The 12,426-nt window shown below is 54.0% G+C and overlaps 1 protein-coding gene across 2 annotated transcripts; it reads right to left on the bottom strand.

Moving 5' to 3' along the window:
• Positions 1 to 2,342: 2,342 nt before the first annotated feature.
• Positions 2,343 to 11,519, bottom strand: POU2AF3 (POU class 2 homeobox associating factor 3). 2 transcript variants are annotated; one of them, XM_068172080.1, is made up of 5 exons: positions 10,701 to 11,519; positions 7,425 to 7,519; positions 5,632 to 5,695; positions 4,060 to 4,286; positions 2,343 to 2,980 (listed from the first exon to the last, which is right to left on the bottom strand). In XM_068172080.1, exons 1-5 carry the CDS (start codon positions 10,705 to 10,707, stop codon positions 2,663 to 2,665), a joined length of 711 nt encoding a protein of 236 aa, XP_068028181.1. In that variant the 5' UTR covers positions 10,708 to 11,519; the 3' UTR covers positions 2,343 to 2,662. The 2 variants fall into 2 exon arrangements, with proteins under 2 accessions (XP_068028181.1, XP_068028180.1); XM_068172079.1 differs by lacking the exon at positions 10,701 to 11,519 and adding an exon at positions 7,806 to 8,647.
• Positions 11,520 to 12,426: the final 907 nt, after the last annotated feature.

The following is a 12,426-nucleotide window of genomic DNA, read 5'->3' as shown; positions in this document are numbered from 1 at the left end:
TATCTCTTCCTACCTGTGGCTTTGGATAAATTGCTAATAACAAAGGCTCGTTATCACCGAACAAACGTTCTGAAGTGGCACCATAGAAAAGCTGTCAGTCGGCTGGCAAGTGAAACTTTTAGATCAAATTCTCTGGTAGAGAAGCTGAAAATAAGAACCTTTTCTTTTCTCTGTAACTGTGGGTGACTTCTGGAGTTATTCACGGCTTTGTAAGCACGACATGATCCTCGGGTTTGTGTTTATAACGGCAGTCAGGGCTTCACCTGGCAGGGACTGATGAAATGCCAGCCTTTCAGTAGAGCCAGCTCTGTTTTAGGTATTTCCTTTAACTCCTTTTTACTTTTGGGAGGGATAAAGGAGGGAAAGAATACCTTTCTCACAGCCAGAAAGTGCACAATCAACCTTTGAATGGCTCCTCTGTTGTGTTTTTTCCCTTTCTTGTGTCAACAAGGCCTTGTGTCAACAGCCAGCAAGCTTCTACTTGTCCTGAGCGTGTCCCTGGGGCTGTTGGCAGGGAGGTGGGGACAGCATCTCAAACATGTTTCCAGTCTGGCACTGGGGGAATTGCAAAACCCCTGGAGAAGGAGCAGCAGGGAAAGAGGAAGAAGCTGCAAGGGATGGAAACGGTGCTGCTGATGTGATGGAAGCTGATACAACCTGGAGATTTTGCTCTGCAGGAACATTTTGCTGGAAATATCTTTGTCTCCTCCACTGAGGAGGGGATTTTTGGCCTGGATCAGGCATCATCCAAGGATAAGGATGGGATTTAGGGCAGTTTTAGTGCTGACATCAGGAATGGGCACAACCACAGCCCTTGCACGGAGCAGTCCTGGGGAGGATCCACACCACAAGATATTGATAAATGTGCAGTCTGCCAAAAACCTGTCAGAATTGCACACCCACCTCAGCTGGAGGCCACAGATACCGTGTCAGACTCTGACACTTGCCCTCCTTGCTGTGCACGCTTAGGCTGCTCCTGTGAGATGTCTTCTTGAGTGTTCTTAAACCCTTATTTATCATTTCATGGTGCCCTTGTACTCCCTGAGAGCTTCTCCCTGGCTCTGCTAAGCTCAAGCCAACCTTGCCAAGCCATGAGGAGGATGTGGGCGCCCCATTTCCTCTAGAAGCCTCCAATTTCTTGCCTCAGCTTTATCTTCTGGCTTTTTCTTGTTGCTGATCAGGGGTTCTGATGTGTGGCTCGAGGTGTGCCCGCTCCTGAGGCAGCAGGCAGGAGTAGCTGGCACTGGGTGAGCTCTGGGACAGAATTTCAGCCCTTCAGTGCCCCAAAATATCACTCAGGGGCTGAAGCAGCTGCCAGCACTACTAAAATGACACTTGGTGGGGTGCCCTGCGCAGGGGTGGTCACACCTTTAACTGCTGCAAAGTTACAGCTCTTTCTAATTTATATAATAATATATATATATTGCTGTAACCTAGTGAATTTATCACTTGGGCCAATGCTAAGGTTAATCAGGGGAGAAGGGGAGATATTATTGGAAGGTGTCAAAATATTTTAAGCATGTTTTAGGGGAAAAAAAAACCTTACATAAGGTAAAGGAACTGGAAAGGTTTTCAGTTCAGCATAGAAGTGTCTGGATAAGGTGAGCAAACAGCTGGATAGAATTCATATTTCTCTTCACAGGTGTTATTTTCTTTTTTTGGGGGAATTTAATATGAAGAGATGCATCTTTCTTTCTTCCCAGTCTGGGTGCTCAGCTGAGAAAGTGAGTTTGCCTCACCAAGAGGAGGCAAGACAAAATGTTAGGAAGGTCTGGGTTCAGGCAAGAAGCAGGAAACCCTCAGGTATTTCGATTTCCCTATTATCTACTTTTAAAAAAATTAAATTATTTAGTTCCTGTTCAGCTGATTATGCTCAAAACCTTTTATTAACAGCCCAAGCCTGACCAAGGGCTGCCAAAAAACATCAGCCTCTCACTGAGACTCTGCCTCCACAGGGAAGCTGGTGCTGAGCAGCAGCCAGAGAAGTTTGGCTGTGGGTTTTACCTCTGAGGGGCCATGGGCTAAACCCTGGTGTGGCAAAGAGCTTTCCTTTCCTGCCAGAAGCATTGGGAAATGTCACCAGGGCAGCCTGAGCTGCAGCAGAGGGTGAGGAGCTGCAGATCCAGCTCAGAGCTGGGTGATGCACAGCGTTCTCTGGGAAAAGCTGGATGCTGGGTTAAATCTGGACCTTTTATCTGCTGGAAAGGGTGAGTGAGAGCTCTCGTGCCTCTGAATAGGCTGCTCAAAATCTCATCCTCACCTCTGTGAGAGCAGGGTCAGCAGCCTGGATCAGCAGCAGAGGAGAAAAGCACTGACCTTTAGCACATGAAAAATGACCAGGCTTCAGCATTTGCACCAAATGATTTATTTGTATCAAAAAGAGCTGGTTTAATGACAAGTGTTTGATAAGGCAGCTTCAGATTTATTTTAAAAAACAGCAACAATGAAAAAAAAAAAAAAAAACCAGGGGAAAAACCCCTCCAAACCACCACACCACCAACAAAACACCCCTGACCATAGATCAATGTAGTGACAGCATCGTGTAAAAAACGTGTAAGTAGTGAAGAACAAACTGGACTGTGTTAGGCAGCACAACTTTGCATAGTTCATGGGCAATTTAATCTGATTTGGATAGAGTGGATGTGTGAAACCACAGTCCCCATTAGCTGTAGCAAATGTCACAGCTCCTGTCCCTCCTGAAGAAGTCCTCGGCCAGGGCCAGGGGTGGCAGGAATTCCGTGCAGTCCGTGCTGGGGCAGGGGAAGCACTGCGGGCCCCTGCTGTCCCTGCTCGGGGAGCCACAGGCTGTGCAGCAGCAGGCAGGGCTGGGCAAGGGGCAGGGAGGGTGGCAGGGCCACTCCTCCATGGGGCAGCTGTAGGGTGGGCTGGGGGTCAGCGGGGTGAGGGGAGAGAGCTGAGGGGGAGAGCAGCTGGAGTTCCAGGGGCTGGGCAGGTCGGCTGAGCTGGGCGAGCTGGCAGCCTGGAGTTTGAGAGAGAGAGAAACAAAAAAAAAAGGAGAAAAAAAAGAGATTTCAGGGGAATGTGGCCAGCATCCAGAATTCCTGTGCTGTTGCCTTTCTCATCTGGCTGCCCAGGGAGACCCTGGAAGCCTAAACCCAAAGGCAGTTTCTGTTTGTAGGGACAATCCCTGCCCAGGAAGACCCTGGAAGCCTAAACCCAAAGGCAGTTTCTGTTTGTAGGGACAATCCCTGCCCAGGAAGACCCTGGAAGCCTAAACCCAAAGGCAGTTTCTGTTTGTAGGGACAATCCCTGCCCAGGAAGACCCTGGAAGCCTAAACCCAAAGGCAGTTTCTGTTTGTAGGGACAATCCCTGCCCAGGAAGACCCTGGAAGCCTAAACCCAAAGGTAGTTTCTGTTTGTAGGGACAATCCCTGCCCAGGGAGACCCTGGAGGTCTAAACCCAAAGGCAGTTTCTGTTTGTAGGGACAATCCCTGCCCAGGGAGACCCTGGAAGCCTAAACCCAAAGGCAGTTTCTGTTTGTAGGGACAATCCCTGCCCAGGGAGACCCTGGAAGCCTAAACCCAAAGGTAGTTTCTGTTTGTAGGGACAATCCCTGCCCAGGGAGACCCTGGAGGTCTAAACCCAAAGGTAGTTTCTGTTTGTAGGGACAATCCCTGCCCAGGGAGACCCTGGAAGCCTAAACCCAAAGGCAGTTTCTGTTTGTAGGGACAATCCCTGCCCAGGGAGACCCTGGAAGCCTAAACCCAAAGGCAGTTTCTGTTTGTAGGGACAATCCCTGCCCAGGGAGACCCTGGAAGCCTAAACCCAAAGGCAGTTTCTGTTTGTAGGGACAACCTCTAGCTGGAACTGTGCTGCTATTTGCACAAAATCTACAGGACCTCTAGAAGGGACATTCCCCATCCTGCCGCCTCTCCCAGTTTATTTGGGGGTCCCCATGGGAAAGCATTCAGAGCCCATGAGCATCCCAGGCTCCTAAAATCAGCCAGATTCCCACATTGCTGCTGTTCTGCCCCAGGAGGGGACTCCCTTTCCCACTGGGGACACCAGTGGCTGCTCCCCTGGATCCCAAAGCTCACCAGGCCCTGGTTGAAGCAGAGCTGGACTGGCTGGAAGGTGTCTGGGGTGTAGTGTGAGGATGGCTGGAAGGCACTGAAGGCTGGCTCGGAGGGTGCATCCGACTGCAGGCAGGAATCTATCAGCTGCTCCAGGTATCCAGGGCTTTCCTCACAGGAGAGGCAGCTGGAAAACTGCCAGGACGGGCAGCAGCTGGGCACAGGAGGGATGGGTTCTGCTTCAAAAGGTTCTAAGAGAGAAAGGAAAGCAGACAGCAGCAAATTCATCGGTGTCTGTCTTCACAAAGGGCAGGTTTCAGTGCTGTCCTGTGCTCAGTAACCCTGTGGATTTAGACTTTAAAACAGGCAAAGGTGAATTTTGTAGGAAAGCAGAAACCACGAGGGAGACGCTCAAAAGCAGGCGAATAACTCAGGAATGCAGCCCCCTCAGCTTAAAGCTCTTTAACTGCTGGAAACTCTTGTGGCCCCAGGCATTTGGGACAGGGATCCAGCTGGAAACTCCCTCAGACTCTTGACCCTCTGGCCTCCCTTCTGTGCACTGTCTGCAGCCCCAGAAGGTGCCAGGCAGTGATTTGTGCTTCCCAGCCTGGCTGGTGTGCCTTTGCCTCATCTCCAGACCCGGGGCAGCTACACCTGCAGGAAAAGGGGGATAACAGGAGGAAAATTTGCTTTTTTATCCTCCAAACAGCCAGAGAGGAGACGACCTTCTGAGCAGAACAAATGGAGCAAGGCAGGGCTGATGTGGCATTGTGACCACGTAGTGTTGCTGGCCAAAGGGTGAGCTCCTGGAAAGTTCACAGCAGATTTGGTTTTTCAGAATTATTATCTTTTCACACCGAGTTCAAACATGGTTTAAGCTCTGTCCACGTGAAGGGCACAGGTCTGAAATGCACATTGCAGGGTCAAAGGTGGCAGTGTTTAGCTGGCTGTGGAGAGTGAGAAACACCCAAAATACATAAACTGATGGAGACTTTCCAGCCTGAAAAGGCTTTGGCATGTCAGCTTTGGCGTGTCTCACGTTTCTTTATTAACATAAGCAAATGGATTCCCAGCTATCGATGATTTAACAATTTCCTTGTCCATGCAATGTGTGCACTCACACCTGCCCAGCCTTTCCTCTGTGCTTTGGCTGGGGATAATTGAAGGATCTGCGAGCCCAAAGCGCCCCTCCCCTCACCCCTTCCCCCTTTTCCTTGGATATTCGCAGGCAGGAGGAGGAAAACTCTTGGTGCTGTTGAAAATTTGGTATTTCTCTCACTCCTGTGGATGCTGGCAGGAGAGGGAGAAGAGAACAGAGCCCAGGCAGGTGCTCCAGGGCACTCTGACCCCCACAGCCTGGGGAAGGCGATGTTGTTCCCTCGGGATGAGCATCCCTTCCCCAGGGGGATGCAATTCCCTGCTGTGGGAAGGATAACCTCAGAAAGGAGAGCACCGTGCGCTCCCAGCTCCTCATCTGCATCCCACGGGCTCCCTGCAGGTGCTGATTGGCCTCAAACAAGGGCTGGGAAGGCTCGGGGCTGTGGGAAAATTTGGGAATGGGGCGGGAAGGGCCGTGTGGATGGGCTTTGTACCAACCTGGGTGAGGCGGAGACACAGACTCTGCAAACTGGATGCTGCTGCTGCTGCTGTCCCAAGGAGCCTGAGCAAAGAGAAGGGAAGGAGAGGAGCTGTGGCACAGAGCAAGGTGAGTCTAGATTTCAGAGAAAACTCTTTAAATGAACTTTATTTCCCTCCTAGCTGTGGCTGGGAAAACCTCCCCGGCATTGACAGAACATTCGATGAACGTGCATAGCAGGATTTTTCCTGGTGGCAGCCAGGATTTTTCCTGGGAGGATTTTTCCTGGGAACCACAGCACCCACCCGGTGTGAAGCCCCTGAATCAGCTCCGTGCTGAGGGGCTTTTTTTGCTGCATTCCCGATTTTACAGAGCTGCCTCTGAAACTAATGTGTGTTCATTTCCAGGAGCGTGAATTCCACAGTGGAGGGAATCCCAAGGCATTCCTAGGGATGGATACTACTGGGAATGAGTAATTAACTAAAGACCACCGCAGGTATCCCATCAGACTGGACTGATGTAGTTTGATTGATCTACAGGACCTCTAGAGGGGACATTCCCCATCCTGCAGCCTCTCCCAGTTTATTTGGGGCTCCCCATGGGAGAACCAGCTCTGGCAGTGCTCCTTTAAAAGGGACTGTTTCGTTTCTTAAGGAATGCTGAAGCAAGACAAATCAACCACTTCTAGGAACCTGACCTGCTGGAAGGAAGAAATCCACCCCAAAAGGAGTTTTGCTGCTTGGGGGCCAGGATTCTACTCTGCAAGTACAAATACTGGTGGGGTTTTTCCCCTCAGTTTTAATTCATACAGCTCTCCACTTCATTTCTTTTATTCAAGATGCTCTCGAGTGAGCAGCTCATTTCCCTGGCAACAACTTCCTAGCACATCCCGTGCATTTAATCGCTTAAACAGCGTCTCTTCTGGGCTGAGGGTGCCTTTTGTCCCTGCTGCAGATGTGACAAGGCAGAGATGGAGTCCCCTGCTTGAGCTTTTCTCAGCGTACATCCTGCCAGCCCAAAGCCTCGGGGGTTTTGGGGCAGGCCATACCTTGTGCAGGTCACCGAGGTGACTTCCCTCCCCGCCACTTTTCACTTTTTCCTGTGTGGGCACCAGAGGGGTTGTGTGAAGCGCTGGTGGGAAGTGAAAACCGGTTCCACGCAGCCCTGGGACACCTGGCTGTGATGAAGAGGCTGCTGCTCTTGGGGTTGCAGGAGAGGAGTGACCCAGCGTCTCCAAAACCTGACAGTTCTCTTCACCCAGACCTCTCTGCCCCTGGATCTCAGGCTGATTTTTGTGCAATCAGCTGCAACTACGTGAAATAAATTTCAGAAGCTGAAATCTGAAAAGCTTCAAGAGCTGCAGTGTCATGAACCAGGAAGAAATAATGATTTGCCAAGCTCTTTATGCAAATCCCTGGAGTGGCTGGAGCTGGAGGATTCCTACAAAGGCTGGAAGAGGGAAAGAGAGGGAATGTGCACCTGTGTGTGCACACAGAGCTCCAGCCCCTCCTCCAGAAGGGATGGGGCTGTCCAGGTGAGCCTTCCATCCCGGAGGGAGTGACTTTTCTGGAGCAGCAGCTCTGCTTTCTCCCTGTATTCCTCAGATTCTCACTCCTTGAGGTCACTGCTGCAGCTACTCTGACTGAATGTTCCTTTCCCCCATCCTCACCAGCCTGTTACACACAGATTTTGGCCCCAGAGATTACAGTCCTAGCAAAAAAAAAAAAACCAAAAAAACCAAAAAAAACCCCAAAAAAACCTAAAAACATTAAAAGAGACATTACAAAGCAAACACCACAATATTTTTACTCACTGCTGAACCAGTGGCTGCTTGCCGTGCTCTCCTCTGCTGCAGCAACTCCTTGACTGTGATCTTCACCCTCACACCTTGGTACACCTTGGGCTTTCCTGGAAGAATTTGTGGAAAAACACTTTGCAAGGAGGGAGAATCTCAGAGCAAACAGCAAATCCAGCAGGTTTTCAGGTGTGCTCTATGTGGAGAACAGTTTTAGACTTAAGATGACTAATTGGTCTCTGTTTGCAGCCACACTCACTGCCCTCTTTAACACCTGCTATTCCAGCTTGGGACAAGCAGACACTCGTGAAAATCTTGCTGTTGATAATATTTAATAACCCCATGTTTGTTCTTCTCTACCTCCTTCTTCCCCTGCCCCCCTTCCAGCTTTCCCAATACCGAGCTCCATCTGGTGCTGCTGTTGGATTCATTTAAATTCCTGACATATTTGCCTCTCTCAGGACCTGAAAATAAATGTGGGAAGCGTTTCATCTGGCAGATGAAGCCCAGGAATAAAACAATGGAAATATGTGGGTGGTTATTCAGAGAGCTCAACAAAACACCAAAAAAAATGACTGCTTTCTTGCAAAGCCTAGATTATCTCTTTATTCTGCTCATGTACAGCCCCTATTTATTTCAAACAAGAATTTGGGGTGTGTTTAATCCAGCCAAAACCAGCCAGCAATCGCCAGTCACTACCTAATGAGGGATTTTTAGGACAGGAAATGATAAAGAATTTACTTCTTCTGACAAACCACTTTCACTTGTTGTACTCATGGTAAAACACTCAGATCCTCTGGCAGTTGTTCCTGTCCTAACTTTCTGCTGGTGTTTTAATCCAAATCACACAATAAAAGGAAACACACCCAGACTGGTCTCTACACTCAAAAAATGCCAGATCAGGGAGCAGACAGCCCTGAAGGAGGCACCAAAAATAAACTCCCAGCAGGAGAACAGCAGTGCCAGAGCTAAACCCGGCCTTCCAGTGCCACCTCTGGGCACGGAGCACCTTCTCCAAGACAGCTGCAGAGCGCCAGGAGGTCCTGGCACAGAAACAACGCTGGGTTTGCAGGTTCTGCCCACGCAGCCAGGGAATCCTGCACTGCAGGCACTGTCCTCTTCTGCTGTCACTCTGCCAGCCCTCCCAGTGCCCCCGGGGTGCTCTGGGGGAGGACAAGCTGGGACAGGCACCCGGGGCCCTCCAGAGAGGTGACAGGGCTGCCTTCAGGGCGGTTTGCTGAGCTGGGCTCAGCTGGGGATTATTCATCTCGTGTTTTGGTGTTTTGTTTCTGTTCAACACACTGGAGCTGGGGAAAATGAGGGGAGGGACAGGTGGGATTCGAGGAGAACACCCTGGTTACCAGACCTCCCTGCAGGCAGGGAGGGCTCTGAGGTAGCAGGGCCTAGGGTAGGATGGCGAGGGTGGGCACAGGGTGGGCAGGGAGCAGAGTGATGGCTCTGGGGTCAAGGGCAGGGTGGTGAGGGTGGGCACAGGGTGGGCAGGGAGCAGAGTGATGGCTCTGGGGTCAAGGGCAGGGTGGCGAGGGTGGGCACAGGGTGGGCAGGGAGCAGAGTGATGGCTCTGGGGTCAAGGGCAGGGTGGCGAGGGTGGGCACAGGGTGGGCAGGGAGCAGAGTGATGGCTCTGGGGTCAAGGGCAGGGTGGCGAGGGTGGGCACAGGGTGGGCAGGGAGCAGAGTGATGGCTCTGGGGTCAAGGGCAGGGTGGTGAGGGTGGCCACAGGGTGGGCAGGGAGCAGAGTGATGGCTCTGGGGTCAAGGGCAGGGTGGCGAGGGTGGGCACAGGGTGGGCAGGGAGCAGAGTGATGGCTCTGGGGTCAAGGGCAGGGTGGCGAGGGTGGGCACAGGGTGGGCAGGGAGCAGAGTGATGGCTCTGGGGTCAAGGGCAGGGTGGCGAGGGTGGGCAGAGGGTGGGCAGGGCAGGTGGGGAATCAGGAGCAGGGTGGCAAGGACAGGCTGGGGTGGGCTGGGGTCAAGGGCAGGGTGATGGATTTGGGAGTCAGGGGGCAAGGTGATGGACTGGGGGTCAGGGAGGAGGGTGGCCAGGGTGGGCTGGGGCTCAGGGAACAGAGCGATGATTCTGGGGGTCAGAGAGCAGGGTGGTAAGGGCTGGGGGTCCAGGGGCACAGTGATGGTGTTGGGTATCGAGGGAAAGGCTGCTGAGGGTGGGCTGGGAGTAGGGTGACAAGGACAGGGGGTGGATTCGGGGTCAGGGAGCAGGATTGGGATTCAGGGGCAGCGTGGCCGGGGCGGCGTGTGTGGGGAGGGCATGGAAGAGATGCAGGGAGGGCACAGAGATGCAGAGAAGGCACCCAGAGATGCAGGGAAGGCACCCAGAGATGCAGGGAGGGCACAGAGGTGTGGGGAGGGCACGGAGAGATGCACGGAGGGCACAGAGGTGCAGGGAGGGCACCCAGAGATGCAGGGAGGGCACCCAAAGATGCAGGGAGGGCACAGAGATGCAGGGAGGGCACCCAAAGATGCAGGGAGGGCACAGAAGCAGAAAAGGCACACAGAGGTGCAGGGAGGGCACAGATGCAGAAAAGGCACCCAGAGGTGCAGGGAGGGCACAGAGGTGCAGGGAGGGCACCCAGAGATGCAGGGAGGGCACCCAGAGATGCAGGGAGGGCACCCAGAGTTGCAGGGAGGGCACAGAGGTGCAGGGAGGGCACCCAGAGATGCAGGGAGGGCACAGAGGTGCAGGGAGGGCACAGAAGCAGGAAGGGCACCCAGAGATGCAGGGAGGGCACCCAGAGATGCAGGGAGGGCACCCAGAGTTGCAGGGAGGGCACAGAGGTGCAGGGAGGGCACCCAGAGATGCAGGGAGGGCACAGAGGTGCAGGGAGGGCACAGAAGCAGGAAGGGCACCCAGAGATGCAGGGAGGGCACCCAGAGATGCAGGAAGGGCACCCAGAGTTGCAGGGGGGGCACAGAGGTGCAGGGAGGGCACAGATGCAGAGGAGGCACCCAGAGGTGCGGGGTGGGCACACAGACGTGCGGGGCCCCCCGTGGCCCCCCGGCCGGGGCTGCCAGCGCAGCCGGCCCGGCAGAAGCCCCGCTCGGTGCCCGGCGGTGCCCGCGGAGCCCCGTGCCGAGCCGGCCGCGCTGGCACCCGGCGGGCAGCAGCCGATCCTCCCGTGCCTCCTCCCTCCCTCCTCCCCGCCCTCCCCGCTCCCTCCTGCCTTGGCAGGCGGCATCGGCTCGCTGGCGGAGTGACCCCGGCGAACCCCGAAACGGCCCCAAAGCGGGCTGCGGGGGGACGGAGCGGGGCTTACCGGACATCCCGAGCCGGAGCGGGCAGCACCTCGCCAGGTGCCCGGTGCAGCAGCAGAGGTGGCCCCGGCCCCGGCCCCACAAAGCTGGCCAAGGGGGCAAGAGGAGTCAGGCTTGAAATTTGGGGGTGAAGGGACCTGACTGCCTGGTGGCAATGGCAGGTGGATCCCGACAATATTATTGTTTTATCCCTACGGGTATAAGTTTGAGTTTTTCTCTCCTAATGCCAAGTATTTAAAACCTCTAGAAACCAATGATTTGACAATCAATGATTGCGCGATACTTTCAATTTGAATATTCAAAGGCTCCACAAAATGGGCTATCTTTTTGTGAAACCGAGCACATCCCCATCTAGCAGAGGGTCTGGGGGAATAGGATTTGGTGGGGTCACCCCGCCCAGCCTTTGCTTTTGGGACATTTGCGGGGTTTTAGCCATCTTTCCCTGAATGAAGCAGATGCCTCCAAAGCAGCTCAGTGTTTTCTCCTCAGATGCACAGGCTGGGCTCCAGCCCTCTCATATTTCATTTGCTACCTGCAGTGAGCACTCTGCAAGGAGCCGACTTGCTTTTTGCTCTTTTTTTTCACATTTTAAGGCTAAATTCTAAGGGTTTGGGGCCAAAATGGCAGCGGGCAGGCGTGGCCTAACAAAGAGGCTGTCCTGGGCATCCAGGTGGCTGGAGTTACCTGAACCCCACTTCTCCCCAGAGCACTCCCTCCCTCTGCCTGGATGCTGGGCTCACACTGGAGTTTATTTGTGCTTTCCCCCAGCTCAGGCTGTTTGCCTGTGCTGCACAAATCGGCCTTTTCCTCACGAGCCTCGGTGCTGGCCTGCCCTGGGAGCTGCCCTGGGGTTCAGCGCGTGCCTCAGGCTTTTGGGATGACCAGCAGTGCTGGAACTGGGTTTTTAGGCTGCCCTTAAGCTTTTCCCCGGGGACCACAGCCTCTGCCATGGGCAGGGAGTGAGGCAGAGAGCAGGCCAGGCTGTTAATCATCTACCAGCAGCTCAGGCTGGCTGTTGTCACGGCCGAATCTTTTCTTTTCCTTTGAGTTGAACAAATAACACTTGATTTCTGCGGGGAGTGAGGCCATTCCTGGCTTTGAAATGTGCCCCTGCAGCTCCTGGTAGGCCAAGCCTTGCCTGGGACAGCTTTATAGGGACACATCCCACCGGGAGAGGAGCCCACCTGCCCCGAGCACAAAGGAGTGTGCTGTGCAGGCAGGGGAGGGGGTCTCACTGAGGAATTTGGGATGTGAAACCTTTCCCTTAGTGGGGCTGCTCCCTCCTGGAACTGCTGTGGGTGGGTGCAGGCTGCAGGGAGCTGGGATGATGATTGTTTAGCCCTGTAAGTAGGGAGCAGAGCCTGCAGGCTGCCCAGCTCCAGCTCTGGATGCCCTCAGGAACCAGGAGGCAGCAGAGTTGTGGCTGTTCCTGCAGAGCCTGGGCTGCAGAGCCTTTCCAGGCTGCTGAAAACCCTGCCTGGCTTAGGAGCTGAAGTGGGTCAAACACCTTAAAGACAGCTCAAAACCTGAGCCCAGGGGACATCCCTGCTTGTCCCCCAGAGCTGGAGGGCGGCACGGCCACCCTGGCCTGGTGGCCCTGCTCCCAGCAGCAGAACAGCCCAGATGGTCACTGGGGCTCAGGCCAGCACTGGTGTCAGCTGTGGAGTGGAAAAGGCTCGAGCTGGGCTCAGGTTTGGGGGCAGGAGAGCTGGACACACCCTGAGCTGA

This window comes from Anomalospiza imberbis, chromosome 24 (genome assembly GCF_031753505.1).
Source record: "Anomalospiza imberbis isolate Cuckoo-Finch-1a 21T00152 chromosome 24, ASM3175350v1, whole genome shotgun sequence".
NCBI lineage: Eukaryota > Metazoa > Chordata > Aves > Passeriformes > Viduidae > Anomalospiza > Anomalospiza imberbis.
This window is presented reverse-complemented; position numbering and strand designations above follow the sequence as displayed.